Genomic DNA, 23279 nt, shown 5'->3' with positions numbered 1-23279 from the left:
AATTTTTTTCAGACTGTAAACAACTTTGTTTAGAAGAAGTGGGAGTGTTCCCCGCTGACCACCCACCAGGCCAGAGAGGCAGAGACAAAGGAAGAGAGCAGTCAGGTGAGTTGTGTACTGTAAATGTATTCATCTTTATTTTATGTCTACCTCATGATCAGTTACATAGAAATCCTCCATCTCACGTGGTTTTTAGTGAAGTAGCTTTAGAGTCAAGTGCTGAGCAGCCGTGACAGACCGCTGCTTTCTCTCTCTCCACCATCAGATCCTGTACAGCGCTCTGCAGCCAACCAGCAACATGACCTCACCCTATCAAGAGCCAGGTCCCGGTCCGAGCAGTGACTCACGGTGCTGCAGGAAGTAAACAGTCGCTTCCTGTGATTTGCCCCCCCGAGTGCTGATGCTGTGAGATCATGTTGAGGTTGATCTGAGGTGAAATACAGTCTGATTTTTGGATAAAATACACTTTTTAGTGCTCAAACTTTTGGTACAGGAGGTTAGAGAACATAAAAACACACAGTTTCACGTCACGCTTAATACGTGTCAGAGGAGCGTCCCACTTTGACACCTGGTTAACCTTCATTTAAAAAACAAACAAACAAAAAATGAACAGTGATGCCACACACGTCAGCTCAGTGTGTGTAGTGTATGTGTGGTTGTGTATTTTAGTGTGTGTGTTTGTGTGTGTGTTAGAACACACCCACCAGTGTGTTGTGGTCTGATCAGTGCTTCAGCAGACACTCGAGATTAGGTGGTCAGTTATGTACGTTACTGGCTGCGTCGCAGGAGTGGAGGGGGGAGAGGAGGGAGGGAGGGAGGGAGGGAGGGGTTAGGGCGAGGAAGGGGGGGGGGGGGCGACACGTGAGGCTGCGGCGTTTCTTCATTCATTCACAAGATTTCTTCACATGATGCGGAGACCCTGGATAGAAGCTTCTAGACTCTGTGGAGATGAAAGCAGAATAACACATTAGAGCCGAGGGAGCTGGGAAAATAAAGATCTAAAGAAGGGCCGTGGGTGTCTGTGTGTGTGTGTGTGTCTGTGTGCGAATGCGTGTGTTTACCTTGAAATCCCAAATAGTCATCGCTCCATCGATGCCTGTGGTGCAGAACTTGCGACAATCCCTTTTGTCTCCTTCATAGATAGACACTTGGCTGAGGAACAAACACACAGATTAAATACAGACACTTGAAAAGGAAGAGAGGTGATGAAACTGAAAGTCGTCATCGTGATGCAGTTCAGGGAAACTACCGAGAGTGTGATGTCAGGGACAAAGTGAAAACACAAACAAAAGACACAGTGACAACAAAAACTTGTGGCATCAAAAGTGACTGAATTCTAACAACATGGTTTGACGTAGAAGAACAGGAGCTGTGGTGCAGCTGAAGATCTCAGAGGGATGAATTACACTTTCAAGGGTAACACCCCTTTTATTGTGTTGTGATAGAATCTAAATCAATGACATTGAATGAGTTCCTGCAGTGGGTCTCTGTGCTGTGGGACCTACGTGATGCTGTTCTGGTGCAGTGTGTCCAGGGCGGTGTTGCGGTCCTCGGTGGTGGCTCTTTTGTCCATGTTCCTGAAGCGCTCCATGGCAGAGATGTTCCTCTGGATGCTCTGCTTCGGGAGGTCCAGCTTCGACACGAACGTCAGCGTTCCACCGTCGTCGCAGCGGAACAGCATGGGGCAGCAGTCGTGGCCCTGGGCAGACACACAACACAGTTTAAATGCTTTTTCCTCACATTGGAGTATGGAAATGCATCAACGACACTTATAGGTTTTTTCTTACCGCTGCTACTAGACTGTTCTCTGAGATAAAAAGGACACTGAGGAGAGGGAGGAACTCCGTCTTCATCTGTGAAGGACTAAACACAAACACACAGAGATTCAGGATTTCACAGGCAACAATACTTCCAACAAATACACAAGAAAGTCCACATTGATTTTGTGATTTGTTTCAAACTGTGGCAGCCTGTGCAGGTTACCAGTCAGAACACACACATCCCCCTTAAGTCACCTGCAATTTGTTGACAGCCTGTTATTATGAGTCTAACCATGGATCTGGTTAAATCCACCTCACTCAACCTATTGGCACCATGAGGAATCTGACATCACTGTTTATGTTCAGTGGCCAATATATTTAACAACACTTTATCTCCTTTCCTGTTTTTAGTCGCCTTGAAAACCACAAACTCTCTGTCCGGGCGTAACTCATTTTAAAATTCTCATATTAATTATTCAAGGAGAGTCATTTGAGTTTACTTTACCCTGAAAACACGGATATATGTGTGGAAAGATAAAGAGAGTAAATCTACAGGCATCTGAAAATTGAATCCTCACAGTTTCTATTTTACCATATGTGCCTAGAAAAAAAATTATGAAATTAATAAATTATATCTGCAATTAACTTTAGTAGTTAATTTGGAAAATGTAAAGTGTCTTTAACTGAGACCCCTCTGTGTCCGGCAATACCTGGCAGTCTTGGAGCTGTCCACCACAGTGACAGTGCTGTCATGGCTGACCCAGGCCAGGCGGTTACCAGATGCAGAGAAAGAGACAGAGTGGACCCAACCTCCTCCACCTAACAAACACAACACACATAAACCAAAACCCATATAGAGTTTAGTTCAAAGAAAAACTGAGTGAAACGCAAAAAGAGGATTTTTACTGTAGCAAATAGAAATGAGGAGATACAGACCCGCTCCTCCAAATTCTGCTAGCACAGCCCCAAATGGCATCTTGCTGCCCCAGGGTGTGGGGCCTGGTTTCTCCTCCACCTCCTTAATGTAGGCTGAGAACACCCTGGAGGCCAGAGAGGGAGGGAGGGAGGGAGGGAGAAAGAACAGAATAAAAGAACGGAAAGAAAAGTAGGGCGAGAGGATGTTGACAGGTTGTCGATCATTTAATCTTCTACTCTTGTCCCTGTTAGAATTTTTATTTTTGCAACACTCATTATTATTATTATTGCTTGGGACTTTTACCTGCATTTGAAGTCACAGGAGCCAGCCGCCAGCAGCACGTTGTTGGGATGCCAGTCCAGACTGAGGACGGTGGAGCGGACTGGCTTCTTGATGTGCTTGCTCACCCACCTGAGGCACAGGGAGAGTCGTTACGTACTCGTCTCTGCTGTTGTCTTCAGTTTCACGAGACACATTTCAGAAAGGGTCAACATTATATTAACCGTGCAGGACTCACCAGTCGTTCTCAGACTCAAAGTAGCAGACGGAGATGAGTCGAGCTCCACTGCCGACTGCAAACTTGTTCTCCAGTGGAGACCACTTGACGAAGGTGGCGGCTCGGTTGATCCTGAGGATGACCAGCGTGGGCTTCCACACGCCCTCCTTCTGGGACCACACGTAGGCGTTCCGGTCGGCGCCACACGTCACTATACGGTCACTTTTGGGAGCCCAGTCGATGCCTACACGGACGGGAGAAGAAGGAATATAAACAAAGAGATGATGTGTTATTTAAGGCTTAAAAGCAACTTTTTTGATAATCAACAATTCGCTTAAAGCAACGATATTTACGATATTCTGACATTTAAAAGACGGATGAATAATTCGAGTAATCTGAGTAAATATCAGCAAATCAATTAATAACTTAAATGTAAGTGACTGACTATTGCAAAGCTCCAGATGGATTTTTCCCCTTTACAGATCGTGTGTTTATCAAATGTGTGTCAGCTTGTTGTGTTAAAAGCTCTTTTCCACTTGTGAGTTTTTTCACACGATCACAGACAAAGACTGACACCGACCCGGGTCACCTGCAGATACTTTGTTTGGAACCTGCCTGTCACAGGAGTCAAATTACAAACCTGTTATGTGTCCATTGTGCTCCTTCAGCTCGTGGGTCTTGACCCACTGGTTGCCGCTCTTCTTGTAGATGTGAACTTCGTGGTTATTGGGACTGATGGCAAGTTCTGCAAAAACACGGTGAAACACAAAGGATGAGACTGAGTAGGAGCAACGAAACAAAACTGCCACAGCCTGAAATCAAATGACTCCTCTACTTATATCAGATCAATTATGAACGTGTAATTATGAATGACTCAGGGTTACAAAATGACTTGACACTCTTGAGTCTTACGTGTCCTGTCGTGGTTCCACGCGTGGCAGGTGATGGGCTCCAACAGGAACTGATGCAGGGACATCTTGTCTGGGTGTGGCCCTCCAAGTCTGACCAGTCACACAGCAATAACACAAAAAGAAGTCGAGTTTAAACAACAAGCGACCAACAAACCGGCTCCTGCAGCTGAACATCTGCTGAATTTTGGCTCCATCGGCGTTAAATTCCCACATAAACCAGTAAACGACCATAAAAAACACCTGCTCCACTGGTTATACTGAACAACAAGTTAGATATTAACTTTGCTGCAAAACCCGGGGAAAACACCCAGAATCCCGACGCTTCTCGCTACTGTTAGCTCAGAGGATATCCCCCAGTTAGCATGAGCGAGATGACTTTCACCGGTTTTAACCTGTTAACCACTCGTATAGATGGAGATGGACTTAGCCAGCAGCTAATGGGGACGTGACATGTTTTTAAAGGCGTCATATGTTCGATCCCACCGGGAAATGCATCCCTAACGCCGCTAGCAGGTTAATCTAATTGCTAGCTTGCGATTCACCGGTGTCAACGAGGCCTGGAAGCCGAATATAGATTCACTATCGCCCACATTTTAAACCCAAAAGGCCCCAAATCCTCCGCACCAGTCCCGGGGGTTTCTCCCCCCGAGCAGATGCATTCACTGTCCGGGGGGAGCGACATTCCGCTAGCCGCTGTGCTAACTCACCTCTCTCCTCAGACCCCGGGTGTCGGTCTCGTTAGCCCGGCGAGCTAAGCGACGCTAGCGGTGTGTGTGTTTGGGGGGGAAGAAGGTTAGGTCGGGGCTGGACCTGAATTCGCGGACTCTGGTCAGTCGACACGAATTCGTCCGGGAGTGTTGAGGAGGGAATGTCAAGAAGGCCAGCGGGACACGACCCGGAGCATCCGGCGGCTAAAAGTCGGCAGCGAAACCCGTGGATGCCTGGCTGACAGCTAGCTTAGCATCATCAAGCTAGCTGCTACATTCAACTGAGCATCCGCCTGAGTCCTCCCACCGCGACGAGGGGGAAAGAGCGCCCCCAGCGGTGGAAGCAGCAAGGGCGGGGAGGGGAGCCGGGTACAAAATACCGCCATCTAGTGGAAAAAAAGAGGGAGGGAGAGATGGAGAGAGGGACAGATAGATAGATAGATAGATAGACGTATAGAAAGATAGATAGACAGATCGATTGATATACGGATAGACAGATATATAGATAGATAGATAGATGGATAGATGGCCAGATAGATAGATAGACAGATAGATTGATAGACGGATAGAAGGATAGATAGAAGGATAGAAGCATAGATAGATAGATTGACGGATAGAAGGATAGTGTTAAATGTTAACTTTAAGCGTTTTCTCTAAATGGAGGCTTTGACAAATGCAAATGATTCCTCCAGTATGTAACGTCCTTTTCCATCTGCATTGGGTTATTTTGAACAAATCTATTTCTAAATGATTGAAAGGGTGACATTATAAATGGAAGTACATTTTTTGTTTTTACATTTGGGAATGTTAAATGAGTAAAAACTGATGAACTTCAATAGAGTCAGCCAGGAACAGTCATAATGGCAGATAGAGATAATCATTATTTTGTTAATGAACAGAGCCCACTTCCTGTCTAACTTTTTAAAGTTAGTGAGGTTATAGAACAAACACACGAGCAGACAAATCCAATCAATGGAGCAGTTTGGTGGAATTTAGATGCACATTTAAAAAGTAAACGTTCCTCTGAGCCTCATTGGAAAACAACATCCTCCCGGTGACTTTTGGGTAATAGGCTGTTCAACCAATCAGAGGAGATTTCATTAACTGCACCTGGCAGGCGGCCTGCAGATTAACTGCTGCTGCTGCAAACATCCAAACCCCCTGTTTTCCTGTGGAACATCACCTCACCCACTGAATGGAGTCATTATCGAAAGTGGATGAGGCTTTTCCTTCACCTCCACCTTACTTCCCACAAGGTAGAGTCCCCCACTCCATGCTGCTTGCTCTGCAGAGCCTGAAATAATATGTGGTCACAGTAAAAGCTCAAGTACTTCATTATCTTTTTATTTCCAGATGAAAGTCAAACGGGTAAAGATGTGAGGATTTACCACATCCACTCACCGTTCAGTCCTCCACCTCCTCCTCCCTCCTTCTCCTTCGCTTCTGATGGCATCTCCACTCAATCTCATCTACCTCTGCCGGGTACCTGCTCGCTTACACTCGGCCTCCATTTTGATTATATTGACGCCTCGATGTCTTTCCACTTTCATGATTTACTTTTCCCCTGGACTTCAGGGGCTGATATTCTGCGATAATAAGTGAGATGTGTTGATTGTGAAGAAGTTTGTCGACTATGAGCTGTCGTCAGTATTTACACTTTATATACAATGGTAGTTTTGCTGGTTACATTTGATGTGGTAGTTTAGAAAAACAAACATATTTTTTATTCAGAAATCATTTCAACCTGAGTAGATTTTATTCTGAGGTTATGTTTTCAACATTGTTTGCAGAACAGGTTTACAAGGAGCTTGGTGCAAGGATGAGGCAAAGATCCAGGAATTATTCTTAGAAGTTACTTTCTTTAACATTGTGAGAGGGTGGTTCTAATTTTCACCAATTTGCCAGGCAGTAATGAATGCATCTTGATAAAAAACATCCAGCATATTTGAAGGGACTGATATCTGTAAGTTTGTGAAATTAAACCACATTTAAAACCACAAGATCTGGATTTTAAGTTGGATCTGCATCGACTTTAACAAATTTGTCATAAAGATTAATGAAATATTCTCTGACTAAAGTTGAAAAGCAGAGAAACTTCAGGAGTCCCACCATAAAGTAACTGGTACTTCCTTGGGTCATGACCGAAATTCCAAAACTTATGGAAATCAGTGTGAGTAGTTTTTGCATAATTGTCACAGATGAAAACACAACTTCCTCTGTGGAGATTCCAACACAACGGTTTTGAATATGTCATCCAGTGTAAACACCATGCAGCTTCAATGAAGAGGTGGGAGATGCTGATTTACACTTGTGTTTTTTAAGGTAACTTTCCCTTTTGTCCCCCGGTGTCTTCTCTCTAGTATCCGGTCTGTATCCATGCAGCCCCAGGCCAAAGTTCGTGAGCTATGAGAACGAACTGTTTCGCTCTCCGGGCCTGACGTGTTGTCACTCCTGTCGGACTCAGGTCACCACACAGGTCGACTACAAAGTCGGGAGATATGCATGGCTCATGTGTCTTGTGTTTGTGTTTTGCGGGTGAGAAGAGCCGCGTTCAAAACTAGGCAATCTAATTACCCAGAATCCATCTCACCGACACACAGTGACGTGTGAATTCTCTCCCGCAGGTTGGTGCTCGGTTGCTGCCTGATTCCTTTCTTTGTGAAGCACTTCAAGGACGTCTATCACATTTGTCCTCACTGTAGACGGGTTCTGCACGTTCACAGGAGGACATGCTGTGGCTGAACACACACACACACACACTACTTTTTCAGCAAGACTTCTGTCACTAACAGTGTGTATTAAGTGGATACTTAAATGAATTTATATTTACAACGATGCATAATTTATCTAGAAGATTTTATCTATACGTTTTTAACTTATGTTGTGTTACAGTCCAATCAAATAAATGTTTTCTATGGAAATCAGCTCATGTTTCTATCTTTTAAAAAATCACCATATTGGATAAAAAAACTTCTGAACTTTGCAGATTGTTTCCTCTGCCAAGGAGATTATGTTTTAAATATCAACTAAGCAGATTTCCACAATACTTGGAAACTGTCGAATATGGGTCAAAGGTCATTTTTCCCTGATTTCCCAGAAATAATTCAAAGATTGTGGTGACAATCATCAGATTTTTTATTAAGGGAACTATAATATGTATATTTGATAAATTTTAGTGCAGCTTCACTGAGTTTAAGGGAACTTTACTGTCATTCTATTTTATATTTTGCTCCAAAACTACAGAACTTAGATTTACTAAGTGGCTTTTTCCCTCTGCTGATGAAGAACATGAGACTGATTGAACCCTGTCTACTTTCCACTGCCCCCACTCACTGCTGCCTGTGTCCATTAAGCCTGCATGTGAGCCGGGTGTAGTAAACGTGCCTTCGCTGATAACACCAGGATTAGCAGTGGAGTTTTTTTTTAGATCCTTGAGCCTGAGAGTAATGAGCATGCTAAGACACAGGAAAACCCTTCGTTACCCTTCCTGTGAGTTCATTTGGACCCACGCCCTCCTCGGACCTCGGACGTTTGTCAGGATGTCGGCTGGTTCAGTGTAGATGAGCCCAGTTGGATCCCGGCTGCCGCTGCACTCGAGCTGCCTGCTGACCCCTGCATGGCCAAGGATGCATCAGAGTTTCTCACCTCCCTCGGTAAATCAGTTTCCTCCCTCGCGCCCTCTTTGTTCTTCTACCAGCGCTTTAGCTGCAAAACTGAATTCCTGTCCTACCTGATACTGTGTGTGGTCAAAATGCCGTTCATACCACCCGTGTCAATCGCTCGCTCGGTGTCAGGACTGACGGGGAAGGAGAGAACCATCAACCGCTCCTCATCTTCACCCGCTGTGGCCAAGGTAGGGGAGTCTAAAGAAGACAAGGGCAGCTCAGTGAAGGAGCGGCTGACGCTGAACCTCAAACAGCTGGGCAAGAAGAGCCAACCCAGGAGTCACCTGCCAACCGCCACTAAAGGAGTGTCAAAGAGAAGAGACAGACTGGTGCCCTCATCCCAGACAGACAGCGCCCCGGCCTCCAGCTCAGGTGAGTCCCTGTCCAAGACTCAGAGGCAGAAACCTGTGATCCAGAGCTCTGTGAGGAGAGAACCAGAGGTGAAGACGAGGCCCAGGCACGAGGAGGAGGCCCGTTTCACCCTGATGCTCACCCCTGAGGCTGTTCTCCTGCTGCAGAGGAGGAGCGGTGAGAGGCCTCAACGTCCAGCAGTGAGAAACGCTGAGAGTGTGGCCGGCGTTTCCGGAAGCGCCACCGATTTCCGACGCCGGAGGGAGAACGTCTCCAAAAGGAATCAGACGCCTGCGCAGAGACACAGCACTCCAACCAGCAGGGCACCCGGGAAGAACAACAGCGGGGACGAGCTGCGAGACATCAGCTCCATTTTGAAGATCTCACTTCTGAACGAGCAGCACAAGTACGACGACGTGGAGTACGAGGACGAGGGGGACTACGGTGTGGACGAGCGGGTGGTGCTGAAATGTACTGAGTGGCTCCGTGGGCTGGAGAACACTCCGGTGACTGTGGGGAACAGCCTGAGTAAGAGTGTGAGCGGCGTGAAAAGCTTCTAAAGGTGAAGAGATGAGACTCAGGCTTCTATTTCTGTGTTTGACAGGTGTTCACTTGATTTCAGGTGGATTACATATAGTTTTTTTTTTTTTACATATAGCTTTTAAGTTATTTGCAGAACAGAGGTTTTTGCACTTCAGAGTCGAAATGACCACGTGGCTGCAAGTAAAATGTATCCAACACTGATCTGTGCTCATTCTCTAACAAGGTGATTGGTGCATATGTTTGTTAAATCACTGTAAAAAGAAAAGTAGCTTTCCAACTTAAAATAATACTTCAGCTGCTAACACACATTAAGTTAGCAATTATGTTGTAGTTTCACTTTTAAATCTGTATCCAAGTGGAGGCAGATTCTTTATATTGGGACGACAAGTAATTCACCAGCACTGAAAACTGACTCTGTTGATAATGTGATGGAGACACAACACATCAATGAACCTGAAGATCTCAACTGCTTTATGTCTCTTTAAATGGAAACCTGGAAAACTGTGATATCTAGAATACTTCTAGAATGATGCAGATATAAGTAGTTGAGTGCATAAACCTCAGCCAAAGCTAAACAATCATACAAATGATTGTCTTGTTCAAGTAAACGTTTATTCAGACTTATTTCTTCTACCAATTAATTTGAATTGTCCTCAGTTGTTTCTTTGTTAGTTTGAAGATTTACGCAAAAACATCTCAATCAATTTCCAATTATCAGATTTAGATCTGGATCAGGGGACAGATCAAGGAAGTGTTTTAGGTTTAGGACTCTGAAATCTATGAGTATGTGGAATTTGGTGCAGATCCAAATAAAGTGTATGTTACTCTAGTTTTTCATAAAGCAAATAATGCCAACATTTTGATGAGAATAGCCTGACTAATAATACCTTCCTGGATTCACCCATTAATAAGCATCTGCACCAAACTTTAATGGGTTCATCTCAGGCCGAAGCCTCACCCCTCCACTTAGTTTGTCAGTTCACTACCTTTGGATTCATCCTGCAAACAATTAAACTTAACACAGATAGGTGGAGATAATCCTCCTTGGTGGAGATTTGAAAGTTGTGAGTTTGAAGATGTCACCAAGTGTAAACACCATGCAGCTTCAATGGCGAGGTGGGAGATGATACATATAATATATGATCCTGACAGACAGCGTGGAAAAGGAAGAATTAATAAATCTAATGTCAATCATGTAGGAAACTGAGAAGTGGATTTTAATTATTTTCAAATCTGCATCTACATTTTTTCATTCTTCTAAAGTCAGCTGTCAAAGAATCTGTTCTTCTTCACTTTGTGATAATACAGTAATGCTTGTAAAAATGTTTATTATACAACGACAAATCATTTACTGGCTTTAATAGATGATTTTATATTATATTTATTATTCTTCATATGGAGAAGTGGGGGGAAATGTTTTTTTAATAAACATTTCCCTTTAAAGCGTTTGACTGTTTTCTTGACTGTAGCTCATATGTCTCAGATGTTATAAGAAGCTTTGTAAGAGCTCGACTTTGACATTTCCCCTCGTGGACGGGCCAGGAGTGCTTATCTGCAGCTTATCTACCTGGAGGTCAGATTTTACAGCACGTGTGTTTGTTTATGTTTGAGAACGTGACACACACACACACACACACACATACACACAGTATTATGTGTAATGTTCAACAGATATGATTTGTAATAATACTTTAAATGATCACACATAAACCAAAAAGCTTTCTAACTTCCCCACCAGCTAAATAAATAGGAAAAAGACATAGTGCATGGTTGACGGATACATTTAACCAGTTGGACGTTGGTTCATTTCCAGCGGTTGATGCGTCTCAGCTGCACGTAGGACAGGAACATGCAGACAGTGATGATTCCCAGCAGAGCCACCTGGTTCTGCCAGAAGCCCCACACAGAGTAGTCGATGCCCTGGCTTTTCAGGAACACCTCCCCTGGGATCCTGCAGCACAGACAACAGAAGCTCAGTGTGTGTGTTTGTGTGTGTGTGTGTGTGTGTGTGTGAGGGTGGGGGGGTTATTGTACTGTTTTATGACACTCACATCGTTTGGTTGTTGTAGAACACCTGTCCTTCCAATTCGATGATGAACGCAGCCTGAATAAATGAGAGAAGAGAAGAGCCTTTAAAACAGCGGCTTCAAATGGAGTTTCATGGTTCACTAACTTGGAAAAGGGAGAATGTTTTCGCTTTCATTCCCAATCCTCAGCCTGAACTTCTGTTCACGTCAGCAACCGTGTATAGGGAGGTTTGTTTTTAAACCCACGAAAAGGGGGGATTGAATCCTTTCCTCTTCCTATCTCCTGGTGATCAGAAGTCACTGATTCGATGACTTTGAAAGTCTTGTTGTCTGAGCTTGACATTAATGCCATCATGAATCTCCAAAAGAGTTATTCGCCACGTGTGGCTGCAGAGGGTGCTGTTACTTAGGCAAAGTGACAGGGTGTTGCTTTAACCTCTGTCCCACTGATCTCATTCACGTAACGAAAACTCCCTCCTCCTCTTCCACATCTTACATTCAATCCGTAATTGAAGATACTCATCCATTTCAGCCACGACAGCCAGCTCAGCATGGCATTAAGATTGACAAGGAAACCACCGAAAACCTGAAACAGGGAACGAGGGATAGAATTATACTCTGTATCCATGAAAGCACCATATTTATAAGCCTAATTGTTATTGTTGTATGGTGTCTGTACAGTGTGTGTCTTTGTGTCTCACCATCATGAAGATAAAGGGTAGAGCAATCAGGATGTTAGCCACGGCTAAGGAGGAAACACTTGCTGAGATGAGGAAAGCCAGGCTGACTCCGGCCAGGCTGACCAGAGACATGGTCAGAGCAAAACACAGGAAGGCAACAAAGGCAGGTTTCAAACCTGAAGGAGAACAAACGTGTAAATGAGACGACAGAGGAATCTCCGTTCATCTCGATTTTTCTTTTCTCTAAACTGGAATCCTCTTGGAATAAAGTCAAGCCTAAAACAGACCAAATCTACTTGTCCGGCCCCTAATGGCTGACTGCAGTATAGGTCATAAACCCCACCTCTTCCATGTTAGCAAATAGGACATGGGACATTATTATTATAGGTAGCTATTTTTACACCGATGTATGTTCAAGTGTTAATTTTACTAATAAGGGTTGAGTACATACATCAGTGGGACCTTGTTACAGTGGATCTCCTATACGATCCCTGCTGCACAGAATCTGGTGTCAAATGGTTTCACAGGCACAAAGATGGCAGCACCCGTACCGAAACCTTATTTACAGTCTCTGATCTGAATGATGTACAATGATATGGTGCACACACACACCTGCATACATGTGCTTGTACACAGATAGATAATTACCCATCATATAGTAGGCGATGGCTGCAAACGCAAAGATGGGGATGATGCGGTTGGGAAGAAGATCAGCAAAGAGCTTAGACAGGAAGTAGACAGATGTACGATAATAGCCACTGGAGTTCTCGTGACTGCAAAGAGGAAACAAGAACCAATTGAAACAATGGGAAATAAACAAAAACACGAATGCCTCTGATATAACCTGTTTGATTATGTATGTTTTGTATTTGTCAATAAATCCCATGAACAAAGGAATGAACTTAATTTTAAGAATAAAAATGTTAATGTCAGCCTTACAGTATGAAGGGAAATTAAAAATAGAGATTTATTGCTTACAAAAAATCTGTACACACTCACATGAAGATCCTCCTCTCGTTGATAAAGATCTCGACAGCGGAGAGGTTCCCAAACACCATGTTGATGATAAGGAAGAAGAACGCTCCACTCCTGTGGATGAGAGAGGGTGAGACCAAGGCCAATCACCTTCTGACCCATAAATCAGAGCATCATAAAAGTTGTGTCTTTGTGTTCACATCGTGGCATCTTATCTCACTTTCAATTGAACTCAACTAATTATTGTCTTAAAAGTCACTTTGACATTTGTCTCTATCTCATCTTAAGAGCTCTTAAATTATTTCAGCCTTTTTCTAATGTGGAGATATTCTTACCACATTTCCATGCCTATATCATGCAAAACTAAAATGCTCCTCTTAAATTTGATCTAGCTTTTATTTTCATTATGTTGGACATATACATGTTGTAGTGTTGGTTGAACCTGGTACCTGTTCTGTAGAGCCTCAGGCAGCGTCAGAGGCATTTGGTAATAAATGAGTCCCACCAGAAGCGCAAAAAAGATGTTTAGGGCAAACTGGCCATAAGTGACCTGAGGGTTCCTCAGACCGCTCAAGACTGTCCTGGCACACACCACACGCATCTGTTCCACACACATGCACACACACACACACACACACACACACACACACACACACACACACACACACACACACACACACACACACAGGGATTAAAACATCTTTCATGGTCATAATGACACCTAAATTCTGCGGGCAGATAAGAACCATGATATAACGTCTGGCAGGATAAATTGATGTTACTTAATTACATAATAACATCATAAAACTCATAAAACTTTATCAGCATTTATTCCAGTAATTTTAATTATTCTATGTAGATTTTAATTTGAGAAATATTATTATTGTTGGATCTTTAATCTACTCTCCTTTGGGATTCCAGAGTTGTCTCACCTGATAGAGAAAAGACGTAACATAGTTGGGAATCTCATCTTGACCTTTGACCCCGTCACCCATGCTCTGATTTACGCGCTCCAGTTCCTGAAGAACTGTCTGGCAGAGTTGGGACTGGCGATATTTTCCTGCCAATGTGTTTTTACTATCATCTGCGGAAAGACCGAACAGGATATTACTATATTGAAACATAAGCACCATTTTCAAAGGCTTTACAGTAAGTTATATTACTAATCAGCTACGTATTTAAAAATACTATTATCAAAATTCTGCTGAAACAATGATTATATATCGATTCAACCAAAATTAGCTAGATAATACATAGACTACATGCATATAGTAAATATCTACACCTTAATCCAGAAAAATCTACATACTGTGTGTGCGTTTGTGTTTGTGTGTGTGTGTGTACCTGCAGTGAGTGACTGTAATGTGGAGACTGCCTCTCCATTTGTGATGTCCATGAAGAAATCAGCAGGATTGTTGAAGGACTCAATTTGATAACCTGTACAAAAACACACACACAGCATCCAACATGTGAACAACTGTAGTAAGTGTCTTTAAGAGAACTCCACATGGTATTTGAGAGGGTACATAGAACAGTAGTTCACGATCTAGACTTTCATATTAAGGCAGTAGAACATTATATATAATACAGCATTTCATACAGCAATACAACGTCTTTATCTTTTTAATGATCGTTATATTAAATTATTTCTAAACACGTATGTACCAAGGTCTGTGAAGTAGTCCAGTGCGTGATCCGTTGCTCCTGCATACACCACCTCCCCTTTATGCATCAGACTCAAGTGGTCAAACTGCCTGAAGATGGAGAAGCGTGGCTGGTGGATGGAGAAGATCACAGTCTTACCACTCCTGGACAGCCTGGACACATGTTTAAAAAAATCACATTCATTCTCACGTATTGTTAACAACATAGAGACAGCAGAAGAAAGGGAAGCTGCTCAGAGATCATCAATAATGGCTGCTCCAACCACAGTTAATGTTAATGTAATTTACATTTTATCTGTCTACCGTGTGATTAATTAGTTATTGAGTTATGTTATTAATACAAGTACTTGTGCAGCAGAGTGATGATGCAGTTGGCAGTGTTGGAATCCAGGCCTGTGGTGGGTTCATCCAGAAACAGCAGTGAAGGAGAAGTGATGAGCTCCATCCCGATGCTGCACCTCTTCCTCTCACCTCCTGATACACCGCGAATGAACTCGGTCCCGATCTGGACACACACACAAGAAACACATCAAACAGTAAATAAATAGATACTCTAACTAAAGCGGCCGAGGAGGTTATATGAAAGAACGCATAACTTTTTGGAGCAGATCTAGAAAAATGTGCAGATGCAGGAAGTATTTTTCACTTTCTTTAAAATTGTTGGATAGAACGTTTTTCAACATTTTCAAGTTTCCAGATTATAATTCATTGAGCTTAATGAGAGAAATAAGGCATTTTTATATGACCGATATTTATGAGTGTGTCTTGGTAGTTACCATATCCAACCTAATTTAAATATCATAATAGATAATGTACTGCCAACTTGGGGCTGGCATCTTAAATTGTGCGGTTGACCCTCAACATAGAAGAGATATTCTCCACCTTGTCCTAGGCTGTAAAATAAAACAAGTGCCATCATTGATTTCAACTAATAAACAATGATATGAACTGATTTACTACAATGCACAATAAATGAGCTTATGTTTGTACCTTAGTGTTTGCACAGTCTGTCAGGCCCAGGTCTTGTATTATGGTGTTTACTTTGCTGTATTTATCCATGGTGGAGTAGTGCTTTGGGTTGAGGCGGAGGTTTGCACTGAACAACAGATTCTCCTTCACACTCAGAGTTCCCATCAGGATGTCATCCTGCAGACACAAGCACAACGTGCGCACAAACCAGTCAGTAACGATACACAATAACGTAAAAGGTGTGTGTGTTTGTGTGTGTTTATATATGTGCACCTGGACCACATAGGCAGAGGTAAGCCGCAGTTCAGAGGTTATGGGTTTTCCATCCACCAAGACGATCCCTTGGCGCAGTCCGGCAGGGTTTTTTCTTCCTGCTATTACATCCAGAAGTCTGATGAGGAAAAAGAGATTGATTTGGCTGTCTATGATTGTGAGACATATTGTGTTTGCTTGAACGAGAACATTTTACTTACGATGTTTTACCACTTCCTGTCGCACCCATGATAGCGTTCATCCCAGGTCTCATGATGCCACTGCAAAATCAATATGAAGTAAAGTCAATATTTTTACAGGAGCTACTTTAAAACAATAAAATATTATAGACTCAAGGCCTAATGACCAACATGCTGTACAAAACCACAATGGGAATATAGTTCAAAGTTGTCTGTCATATTTATACAATACATAAAAACAGAAAGCAATGGAAAAGCACCTTGAGTGATGGTCAACAAGCAGCTGCAGAGCATCGACAGTCACCTTTTTTTTAATAACACACTTTATATTATGGTGCATCTATGTACCTGCTCACTGGGAGCTTTCATATCCTACCTCACATCTTTGAGGATGTATTTTTCAGCACCTATCTTGCGGCAGCATGTCGTCTCCTGGACACAGTAATTCAAGTTGCTGAATGTGACAGTTGGCCCTCGTTCCTGGAAATGCTCCTCAACGCTGCGAAAATCATCCTTCCCCTTAGACATCATCAAAAACAGAAATATCACCAACAGTGAGAAAGAAAGGAAGACTCAAAGAGAGACACAGTCTGACAGAGAGACAGACATGTGTGAGAGAGAGTGAGAGAAAGAGAGAGAGAGAGAGCTTGCACTCAGTGTCTCTGTTATAACTCATCAGATCTTTGGACCCCCTCAATCCGACGCCCAATGACTTATGATTGGTGTCAGAAAGATAGTGCGACATTGAACTTTGCCCGCTTAGCTAGATTACAACAATAAATACATAACTACGGGTTGTGATGATGATTATAACACTTGACAGTGTTTAAATTGTGTGTAAGTGACTGCTGCTCACGTGTTCTCCATTCGGATATCATCGATATATGTTCAGTTTAAAAACTAGGCTCTAGTGGCCAATGTATTCTTTTATTGAAAACCAACCACAAATAAAAAAACTACTTCAGACCAAAATACTCAAACTGGATGTACTTTACAAAGTAGTTAAAATTCTGCAAAACAAGTACATTTATTTTGATTTTTTAAGTTACTTTAGCTGATAACATCTTTATTTTCCTTTCAGAAAAATATGCATTCAGGACTTTCACTTTTAAGATTGGAATTTGTGTTGTTATATTGGTACTTTTACTTGGTGCTATTTAAGAAAGTACATTTACTTTGTTACTGTAAGTACGTAATTGGATTTTGCATGCATCTATAATTTACTATATAACTTTTATGTACTTTGCACATGTACTCTTGACATCTTAAATTGAATCAGGGGAAGCAACCACCGAGACTCACCCATTTATTAATAAGACAGTTTGTATTATTCTTGTATTAGACCGAATTTACTGTGGCCACAGTTCATGAGCTAGTAAACCGTTGAATTAGGGAAAAAGCTAATGTGTTTAAAAGAAAATACTAACTTATAAAAGTGAATGAGGTACTTTTACTTTCGATGACTGCATATGTTTCCATGCTTCCTTTACCACCAATTGCAGACAGGTCTCTATACTCTTGCCACAGGGAATAATGGGTAATACTTCCACGATCAGGCTGCCCCCTTCTGGATAGAATGCACACACACAAGCACACACTCACACACACACACACACACACACACACACACACACACACACACACACAGTCTGAATGACTTCAGAGGACATTACATTCACCTACATTGATTTTCAGGAGATTTATTCTAAACATAAACCTGGTAGCTACTTGGCTAACCTTAACCTAAAACATGTCGCCACCTTTAATTTCAATAATCACGTTACGGGGAATTACTTTTTCTCCCAATAAGGGAGACAAGTCCCCATAATGTGAATGTGTAAACAGATTAAGGTCCCCACAACATGAGTAACACACACATGAGTGTACTTCTATTTCAGGGAGGACACACATTGACCTAATACATTCCCTAGAACTTAACCATACAAACTAGAACTTTAACACCAATCTAGACCTAACCCTAACCTAAACCGGATTCTAACCCTAAACTATACCTAGTCCTAACCTAATTCTAATCTAAACCCATCCTAACCTAACCCTAAACTTTAAAATCAAGGCCCCTTCCTGAAACAGCCCTCTGAATTTGTGAGGACGGGTCGAAATGTCCTCACATTCCAAAATGTCCTCACTTTGTAAGGACATATGCTCAATATGGGCCTCACAAAGGTATAATTACCGGAACACGGACACAAACACACGCGCATTAATGGGCGGAGTCAACGCTGTTTTTCTCTTGACCTTTTCTCTCTCCTGCCCCTCAGCCAATCAGGCTTCGTAGTTTGCACGGGGGACCACCCATAAAAAGTATTTCCGGCCAATCCCCGCTCAGTGAAGCGACGGGCTGGGCGTGTCCAGCAGCGGAGCCCTTTAGATGTTGTCATCGCGGTCGCTTGTTCGGTTTGTTTCACGTTGAGCTTCGTGGAAAGAATCGAACAATGTGGCTCTAACCGCTCTTTCACTTCCCCCCGCGCCGCTAGCGACGTTTTAAACGTTTTTCTCTAACAGCGCGCACAAGGACAACGGTGATCCGAACCCCCCCCCGGATTCCGAACCATCCAGCACACCGCACAGACGGGCTAGCTCCAGAAGCTAACCGGCTAACGCCTAGCGCCTTAGCTATGGAGGAGAGGAAGGAGGAGGGGGAGATCCAGGAGCACGGCCCCGAGCACTGGTTCTCCAAGTGGGAGCGACAGTGCCTAGCCGAGGCCGAGCAGGACGAGCCGAACGAGGAGGAGTCGGAACAGAGTCAACAGAAGCTGTGGCACTTGTTCCAGAACTCGGCCACCGCCGTAGCTCAGCTCTACAAAGGTCCGTACCAAAGCTAACTGTCAGTGCTAATGCTAATGAACGCTAATCCCGCTAGCTAGCGACACCGCCGGCCACAGAGACACAAAGGGCACCGGCTAGGCTAACGGTGTTAGCTCCTAGCAGCTGTTTCCCCAGCAGCGTCACCAGCGATGCTAGTGTCCGGTTGTGTTGGGTGACACCTACATTTATATCCGTCCATCAAATTCCCGAGTTCACGTGTTTAACTCCTCCATGTTGTGACCCGGGTTCCGGAGCTAGTTCACCGGGCTAACGTCAACTAGCAGCGAGGGCTAGCAGCCGGTGACCGTGTCAGACAGAGGGATATCGGGGCTGGATGTGGTTCCCGGTGGCCTGGAGCTGACAGGGAGACCTCCGGGGATAGATCACAGATTGACGTGTAGCCCCGCAAAGAGGCTCTCGAGCCCCGGCTCTCTAATCCCCCAGTGGTGCGTGTGTGTGGGATCATTGTTTCCAGCACATACTGGTCCTTTGACTCACACTAAAATGTTTAGTCCACCCGTTAACAGTAACCCAGCTCAGTCAAAATGGCGATACAAAGGGAGGAGTTCCTCCGGCTGAAAACAAACTCGATTGTTGACGACTGAAATGCAGCGATAATTCTTTTGCGGTGCAGAACTGGATGTTGATGAGTTATTGACACAGACATTTTGTACCAACACGTAATCCAATAGACTTAACACGGTTTGCAGCTGCGTCTGCAATATCCAGAACAAAATGGCGAGATGGTTATCTTGAATGTTGTCTTCTTTAAGTCTCCAATCAGCTGCTTTACCGTGACACTGACTTTTGAGTGTTTTCTACAGGAAATTGTTCAATCGACTTCTGCTATTCGCTCATATTGAAATGGGAAGTAAACCTAGAAACGCAGACTGTAGTCTGGGTAAAGAGAGGAACATGTCCACGGTTGTTTTTGGTTCATTCTTTCCAGGCTGATTATATTTGACTCCATAGTTGCATCATCCTTTGCATTATTGTTTTACAGCAACTGTGCTCATTCTTCACTTAGTCTGGAAATCTTGCTCAGTGAGATGCTTCAGCTTCCAAACTCCCACCCCCCCTACACTGTATGTTTAGAATAGCTTCTTAAAATGATACACCTCTGAGTGAGTCATTTCCAGGGGAACCCTATAGCCCGCTCCTGCAGGTTGGCTGTAAATAACTGCAGCCAGGGTTTAAATAGTGCAACTCGGGCCGTCACCTATTATAAACATACATGTTTTGTTGTTAAACATCGGCACTTTATTTATACTGTTTATATACTGCTTCTCTTAGAGCACCACTGCAGTTATTTTTTTGCACTGATTGGTTCAGACCTGCTCAAATCACTTGTCACTTTTTGCATAATTACTCTGTTATTGTTAGGCCTATGAACTAATTTGTACAATAAGACCTAAAGTAGCCCTGGGAATTATATCCCAATTACTTGTCTAAACGAGTGAGGGTGGTTTGTCAGTTTTTTTTACTGTCTTTGCTCGAATATATCCAGAGAGGACATTTGAGTTTAGCAGGAGGAGCTTGTTCTTTATGCAGCAGCGTTGACATTTTAAAGTTACAGTAATAAAACCTCTTTGCATCTCATTTACAGACAGAGTTTGTCAGCAGCAAGGCCTCTCTCTCTGGGTGCCCTTCCAGAACGCAGCCACAGCTGTCACTAACCTGTACAAAGGCAAGTACCAGTTTCCTCGTTATTTTTCAAGCCCTCGATCGGTTCAAGTAACATATGACTTCAGATTTCCCTAACAATATTTGTCCTTGTCTGTCTTCAGAGAGTATGGAGGCCCGCCAGCGGAGCTATGACCTGGGCATACACTTAGGCTACCAGCGCAGAAATAAGGAGGTTATTGCATGGGTAAAGAAACGCAGAAGAACGATCAGGCGAGAGGATCTCATCAGCTTCCTGTGTGGCAAAGTTCCCCCCCCAAGGACAGGTCGGGCCCCACCTAGGGTTGCCATGGTTACTGCAAGCCGACCAGCGCCCCCTGAGACAGGCAGCTCTGTGGAGACCGACCTGCAGCCCTTCAGAGAGGCCATTGCACTGCACGGTAAGTCAAGAGGCTCTGTTCAGTTAGCATCTGTTTCATTAGCGTGATGTGATGCTGGATTGCATACTGTATGCTGTAGCCTTATCTATTTTATTTTGGTCTTTCCAGGTCTTAGCGGTGCCATGGCGAGCATTTCTGTGCGCTCGGGTCCTCCTGGTTCCCCAACCCATCCTGCCCAGTCCCTCAGCCGGCGTAGGAACGGCCTTCATGACGTGGACCTCAACACCTTCATCGCTGAGGAGATGGCGCTTCATTTGGATTCCACGGCCAATCGCAAACGCGGCCCTGCCCCCTGTAGTGACGTCATCACAGACTCACCCACTCATAAACGTAACAGGATGCTCTGAACTTTTCCTACACCACTAATCCCTCCTCTGTCCTCTCCTCGGTGGCCGACTGGACAGCTGATGAGGACTGATGCCTTGGCCAACCATTGAAATCTTCCTCCTATTCATCTTAGTTACAATGCTACAAATAAAGAAAACCTTCCTTATTACCAACCCACATAGTTCTCCCCTTCTTTGTTTCCCACCACCTGACACCTGTTGTCTCAGACATCCGCCATGTTTGGGTTGTAGTCTTTATGAGAGTATGTTTCTTTCCTTTTTGTTTGATTTCCCACCGTAGACCTAATACAGAAGCAAGCACACGTCACTCTTTAAATCCTTAAACTGCAGAATGTTGCATTTAGACATTGTTTATGGCCGGGTTCCTTCGTGCTTCACATCCAGTTATCAGATGATCCGGGCTGTAGCCTTCTGTTTGCTGTCCTCTTCCCCGCCTCCCTCAAATGTACTTCCTCCTCCTCTGTGGAGTGCTGGCCAGACCAGGCTGGACTGAAACTCGGGCTCCATGGGGCTGAGCGTCCCTGCTGTGTGGCTCCACTCACAACGCTTGTCAGCTTGTTTCTCATTCTGCTGCTGCTTTGTGTTTTTTGCATATCTGACAGCAGAACTGCCACTTACTGTGTTGTACTCGTCTTTGCCTTTGAGAAAGCTGCTACAGTATCTCTGGTTGTTGTGCAACAGTGAGTGTGTGTGTTTGAGTATGTGTGTGTGTGTGCGCTTGTGGATGCAGGGTTCTGCATCAGCACCCACTTGACCCAATTTTCAGTTTTACTTAAATTCATCCTTTTTCTCTTTAGTTGCTCTTTGCAGCCCAAACCAGGGTTTTATCACAAAGCAGGTCCGATTCACACAGGTCGTGGTTCTCAACTTGAATGGTGGGATGACGAGAGTAAGCAAGATTTATTTTCAACAGTTTTCTTTGCTCAAGAACCATTGTCCCAAATTGTATTTAAGTTTTTGTATTTAGTTTCCAAATACCGAAACATTTAGTTTCCCTCTCAGCATTAGACAAAGACGTGTTTGCATAAAGACGAGTATCAGTGTTTCAAATCTTGCATTTTACCGACATGTTTACATTTGTCCCACTGATAAGAACCCAAACGGATGCTTTGTTTTCATTCTGTCTCTTGTACTTCAGAAACGACACTTTGACACCTGTGATTTCAGCTTTAAACAGAAGTTACCTGTTAACTTACAGGAGGCCAACGGCTGTGATACTTTGTTTTGTCTCGCCAGTTCATGGGCTATTGGGTGTGATGGTTCGACGAGGCAAGGGCCACTTGTTTTTTTGCTAGTTTCACACACTGCTTTGTGATACAATCTTGTGTAATGTGTGTAAATAACATGTAGGTGCTGTTATATGTGGTACATATTGTAAAAAGAAGTGCAAATCCATTGGGATGTCCATGTACAATAACAATTCTGACATTAAAGAAAATAAAGAGTTTAAATAAGTTGTCTGGTTTCCAGTTTGTTGGATTCAATGTTCAACTGTAGAACTTTCACAGCAGCCATTTTGAAATGCAATTTATTAGGTAAAGAGTTGTTTGTAATGACATTAATCAAGGTTCTGTTGTATAGGAGGAAAACCTTTACTGATGTGACTTCTCCCCTCATGTCAAAATGGCTGCTGAGGAAACCATATGTCTATGATTAACATTGCTCCGAGTGCATTGTTCCTTTTAGTTCTTTATTTTCTCCCCTTGAAAGAAACCAGCTTGTCAGTGTATTGTCATAATTCCCTAAAGGCAGGAGAACAAGGGATCTGCTAAAAGGAGAATGTGTGTTTATCACTGTTTATGCTTCACATAGGAGGTTGTCAACAAACTCAACAATTCTGAGAACGTGTAGTTTACCTTTTCCAACACATGAGGGCGACACAGACAGCGTTGTATCTTCTTAGCTTAACACACACACAACAATACAT

The 23279-nt window shown here is 43.5% G+C and overlaps 5 protein-coding genes across 7 annotated transcripts; 3 read left to right on the top strand and 2 right to left on the bottom strand.

The window, feature by feature from the left end:
• Positions 1-110: 110 nt before the first annotated feature.
• On the bottom strand, positions 111-5099 carry arpc1a (actin related protein 2/3 complex, subunit 1A). 2 transcript variants are annotated; one of them, XM_062388017.1, is made up of 11 exons: positions 4792-5099; positions 4085-4190; positions 3813-3917; positions 3194-3416; positions 2980-3087; positions 2697-2800; positions 2471-2579; positions 1788-1863; positions 1506-1699; positions 1062-1152; positions 111-940 (listed from the first exon to the last, which is right to left on the bottom strand). In XM_062388017.1, exons 2-11 carry the CDS (start codon positions 4146-4148, stop codon positions 902-904), a joined length of 1113 nt encoding a protein of 370 aa, XP_062244001.1. In that variant the 5' UTR covers positions 4149-4190; positions 4792-5099; the 3' UTR covers positions 111-901. The 2 variants fall into 2 exon arrangements, with proteins under 2 accessions (XP_062244001.1, XP_062244000.1); XM_062388016.1 differs by having other exon boundaries at positions 4085-4173; positions 4791-5098.
• Positions 5100-5885: 786 nt separating this feature from the next.
• LOC133954226 (lipopolysaccharide-induced tumor necrosis factor-alpha factor homolog) lies at positions 5886-7704 on the top strand. Its single transcript, XM_062388566.1, has 4 exons — positions 5886-6046; positions 6144-6272; positions 7151-7325; positions 7415-7704. Exons 1-4 carry the CDS (start codon positions 5986-5988, stop codon positions 7530-7532), a joined length of 483 nt encoding a protein of 160 aa, XP_062244550.1. The 5' UTR covers positions 5886-5985; the 3' UTR covers positions 7533-7704.
• Positions 7705-8314: 610 nt separating this feature from the next.
• Positions 8315-9670, top strand: LOC133953763 (uncharacterized). Its single transcript, XM_062387841.1, has one exon. The coding sequence runs from the start codon at positions 8407-8409 to the stop codon at positions 9364-9366; it is 960 nt and encodes a 319-aa protein (XP_062243825.1). The 5' UTR covers positions 8315-8406; the 3' UTR covers positions 9367-9670.
• A 9-nt stretch (positions 9671-9679) lies between these two features.
• On the bottom strand, positions 9680-18478 carry abcg2b (ATP-binding cassette, sub-family G (WHITE), member 2b). 2 transcript variants are annotated; one of them, XM_062387840.1, is made up of 16 exons: positions 17544-18478; positions 16493-16635; positions 16138-16197; positions 15938-16055; positions 15686-15841; positions 15043-15200; positions 14697-14848; positions 14376-14468; positions 13964-14115; positions 13481-13632; positions 13056-13145; positions 12705-12829; positions 12078-12232; positions 11873-11962; positions 11401-11453; positions 9680-11300 (listed from the first exon to the last, which is right to left on the bottom strand). In XM_062387840.1, the coding sequence occupies exons 3-16, from the start codon at positions 16188-16190 to the stop codon at positions 11153-11155; spliced, it is 1695 nt and encodes a 564-aa protein (XP_062243824.1). In that variant the 5' UTR covers positions 16191-16197; positions 16493-16635; positions 17544-18478; the 3' UTR covers positions 9680-11152. The 2 variants fall into 2 exon arrangements, with proteins under 2 accessions (XP_062243824.1, XP_062243823.1); XM_062387839.1 differs by lacking the exon at positions 17544-18478 and having other exon boundaries at positions 16493-16755.
• Positions 18479-18530: 52 nt separating this feature from the next.
• hapstr1b (HUWE1 associated protein modifying stress responses b) lies at positions 18531-22806 on the top strand. The gene is made up of 4 exons (XM_062387842.1): positions 18531-18942; positions 20549-20629; positions 20730-21005; positions 21114-22806. Exons 1-4 carry the CDS (start codon positions 18753-18755, stop codon positions 21350-21352), a joined length of 786 nt encoding a protein of 261 aa, XP_062243826.1. The 5' UTR covers positions 18531-18752; the 3' UTR covers positions 21353-22806.
• Positions 22807-23279: the final 473 nt, after the last annotated feature.

Source organism: Platichthys flesus, chromosome 5 (assembly GCF_949316205.1).
Source record: "Platichthys flesus chromosome 5, fPlaFle2.1, whole genome shotgun sequence".
NCBI lineage: Eukaryota > Metazoa > Chordata > Actinopteri > Pleuronectiformes > Pleuronectidae > Platichthys > Platichthys flesus.
Note: the sequence above shows the minus strand (reverse complement) of the source record. Positions and strands in the feature narration are given on the sequence as shown.

Excerpts from the sequence above, each read along its gene's own strand:
- arpc1a (XM_062388017.1), bottom strand. The coding sequence starts at position 4,148 with ATGTCCCTGCATCAGTTCCTGTTGGAGCCCATCACCTGCCACGCGTGG. Across the intron at positions 1,864-2,470 it reads GACAGCTCCAAGACTGCCAG|TCCTTCACAGATGAAGACGG; the intron begins GTATTGCCGGAC and ends GTTTGTGTTTAG. Across the intron at positions 941-1,061 it reads TGACTATTTGGGATTTCAAG|AGTCTAGAAGCTTCTATCCA; the intron begins GTAAACACACGC and ends TCATCTCCACAG.
- abcg2b (XM_062387839.1), bottom strand. The coding sequence starts at position 16,647 with ATGATGTCTAAGGGGAAGGATGATTTTCGCAGCGTTGAGGAGCATTTC. Across the intron at positions 14,469-14,696 it reads GGACTACTTCACAGACCTTG|GTTATCAAATTGAGTCCTTC; the intron begins GTACATACGTGT and ends GTTTTTGTACAG. Across the intron at positions 11,963-12,077 it reads TACCCTTTATCTTCATGATG|GTTTTCGGTGGTTTCCTTGT; the intron begins GTGAGACACAAA and ends TCCCTGTTTCAG.
- LOC133954226 (XM_062388566.1), top strand. The coding sequence starts at position 5,986 with ATGGAGTCATTATCGAAAGTGGATGAGGCTTTTCCTTCACCTCCACCT. Across the intron at positions 6,273-7,150 it reads ATCTCATCTACCTCTGCCGG|TATCCGGTCTGTATCCATGC; the intron begins GTACCTGCTCGC and ends TCTTCTCTCTAG. Across the intron at positions 7,326-7,414 it reads CTTGTGTTTGTGTTTTGCGG|GTTGGTGCTCGGTTGCTGCC; the intron begins GTGAGAAGAGCC and ends TCTCTCCCGCAG.
- LOC133953763 (XM_062387841.1), top strand. The coding sequence starts at position 8,407 with ATGGCCAAGGATGCATCAGAGTTTCTCACCTCCCTCGGTAAATCAGTT.
- hapstr1b (XM_062387842.1), top strand. The coding sequence starts at position 18,753 with ATGGAGGAGAGGAAGGAGGAGGGGGAGATCCAGGAGCACGGCCCCGAG. Across the intron at positions 20,630-20,729 it reads TGTCACTAACCTGTACAAAG|AGAGTATGGAGGCCCGCCAG; the intron begins GCAAGTACCAGT and ends GTCTGTCTTCAG. Across the intron at positions 21,006-21,113 it reads AGAGGCCATTGCACTGCACG|GTCTTAGCGGTGCCATGGCG; the intron begins GTAAGTCAAGAG and ends TGGTCTTTCCAG.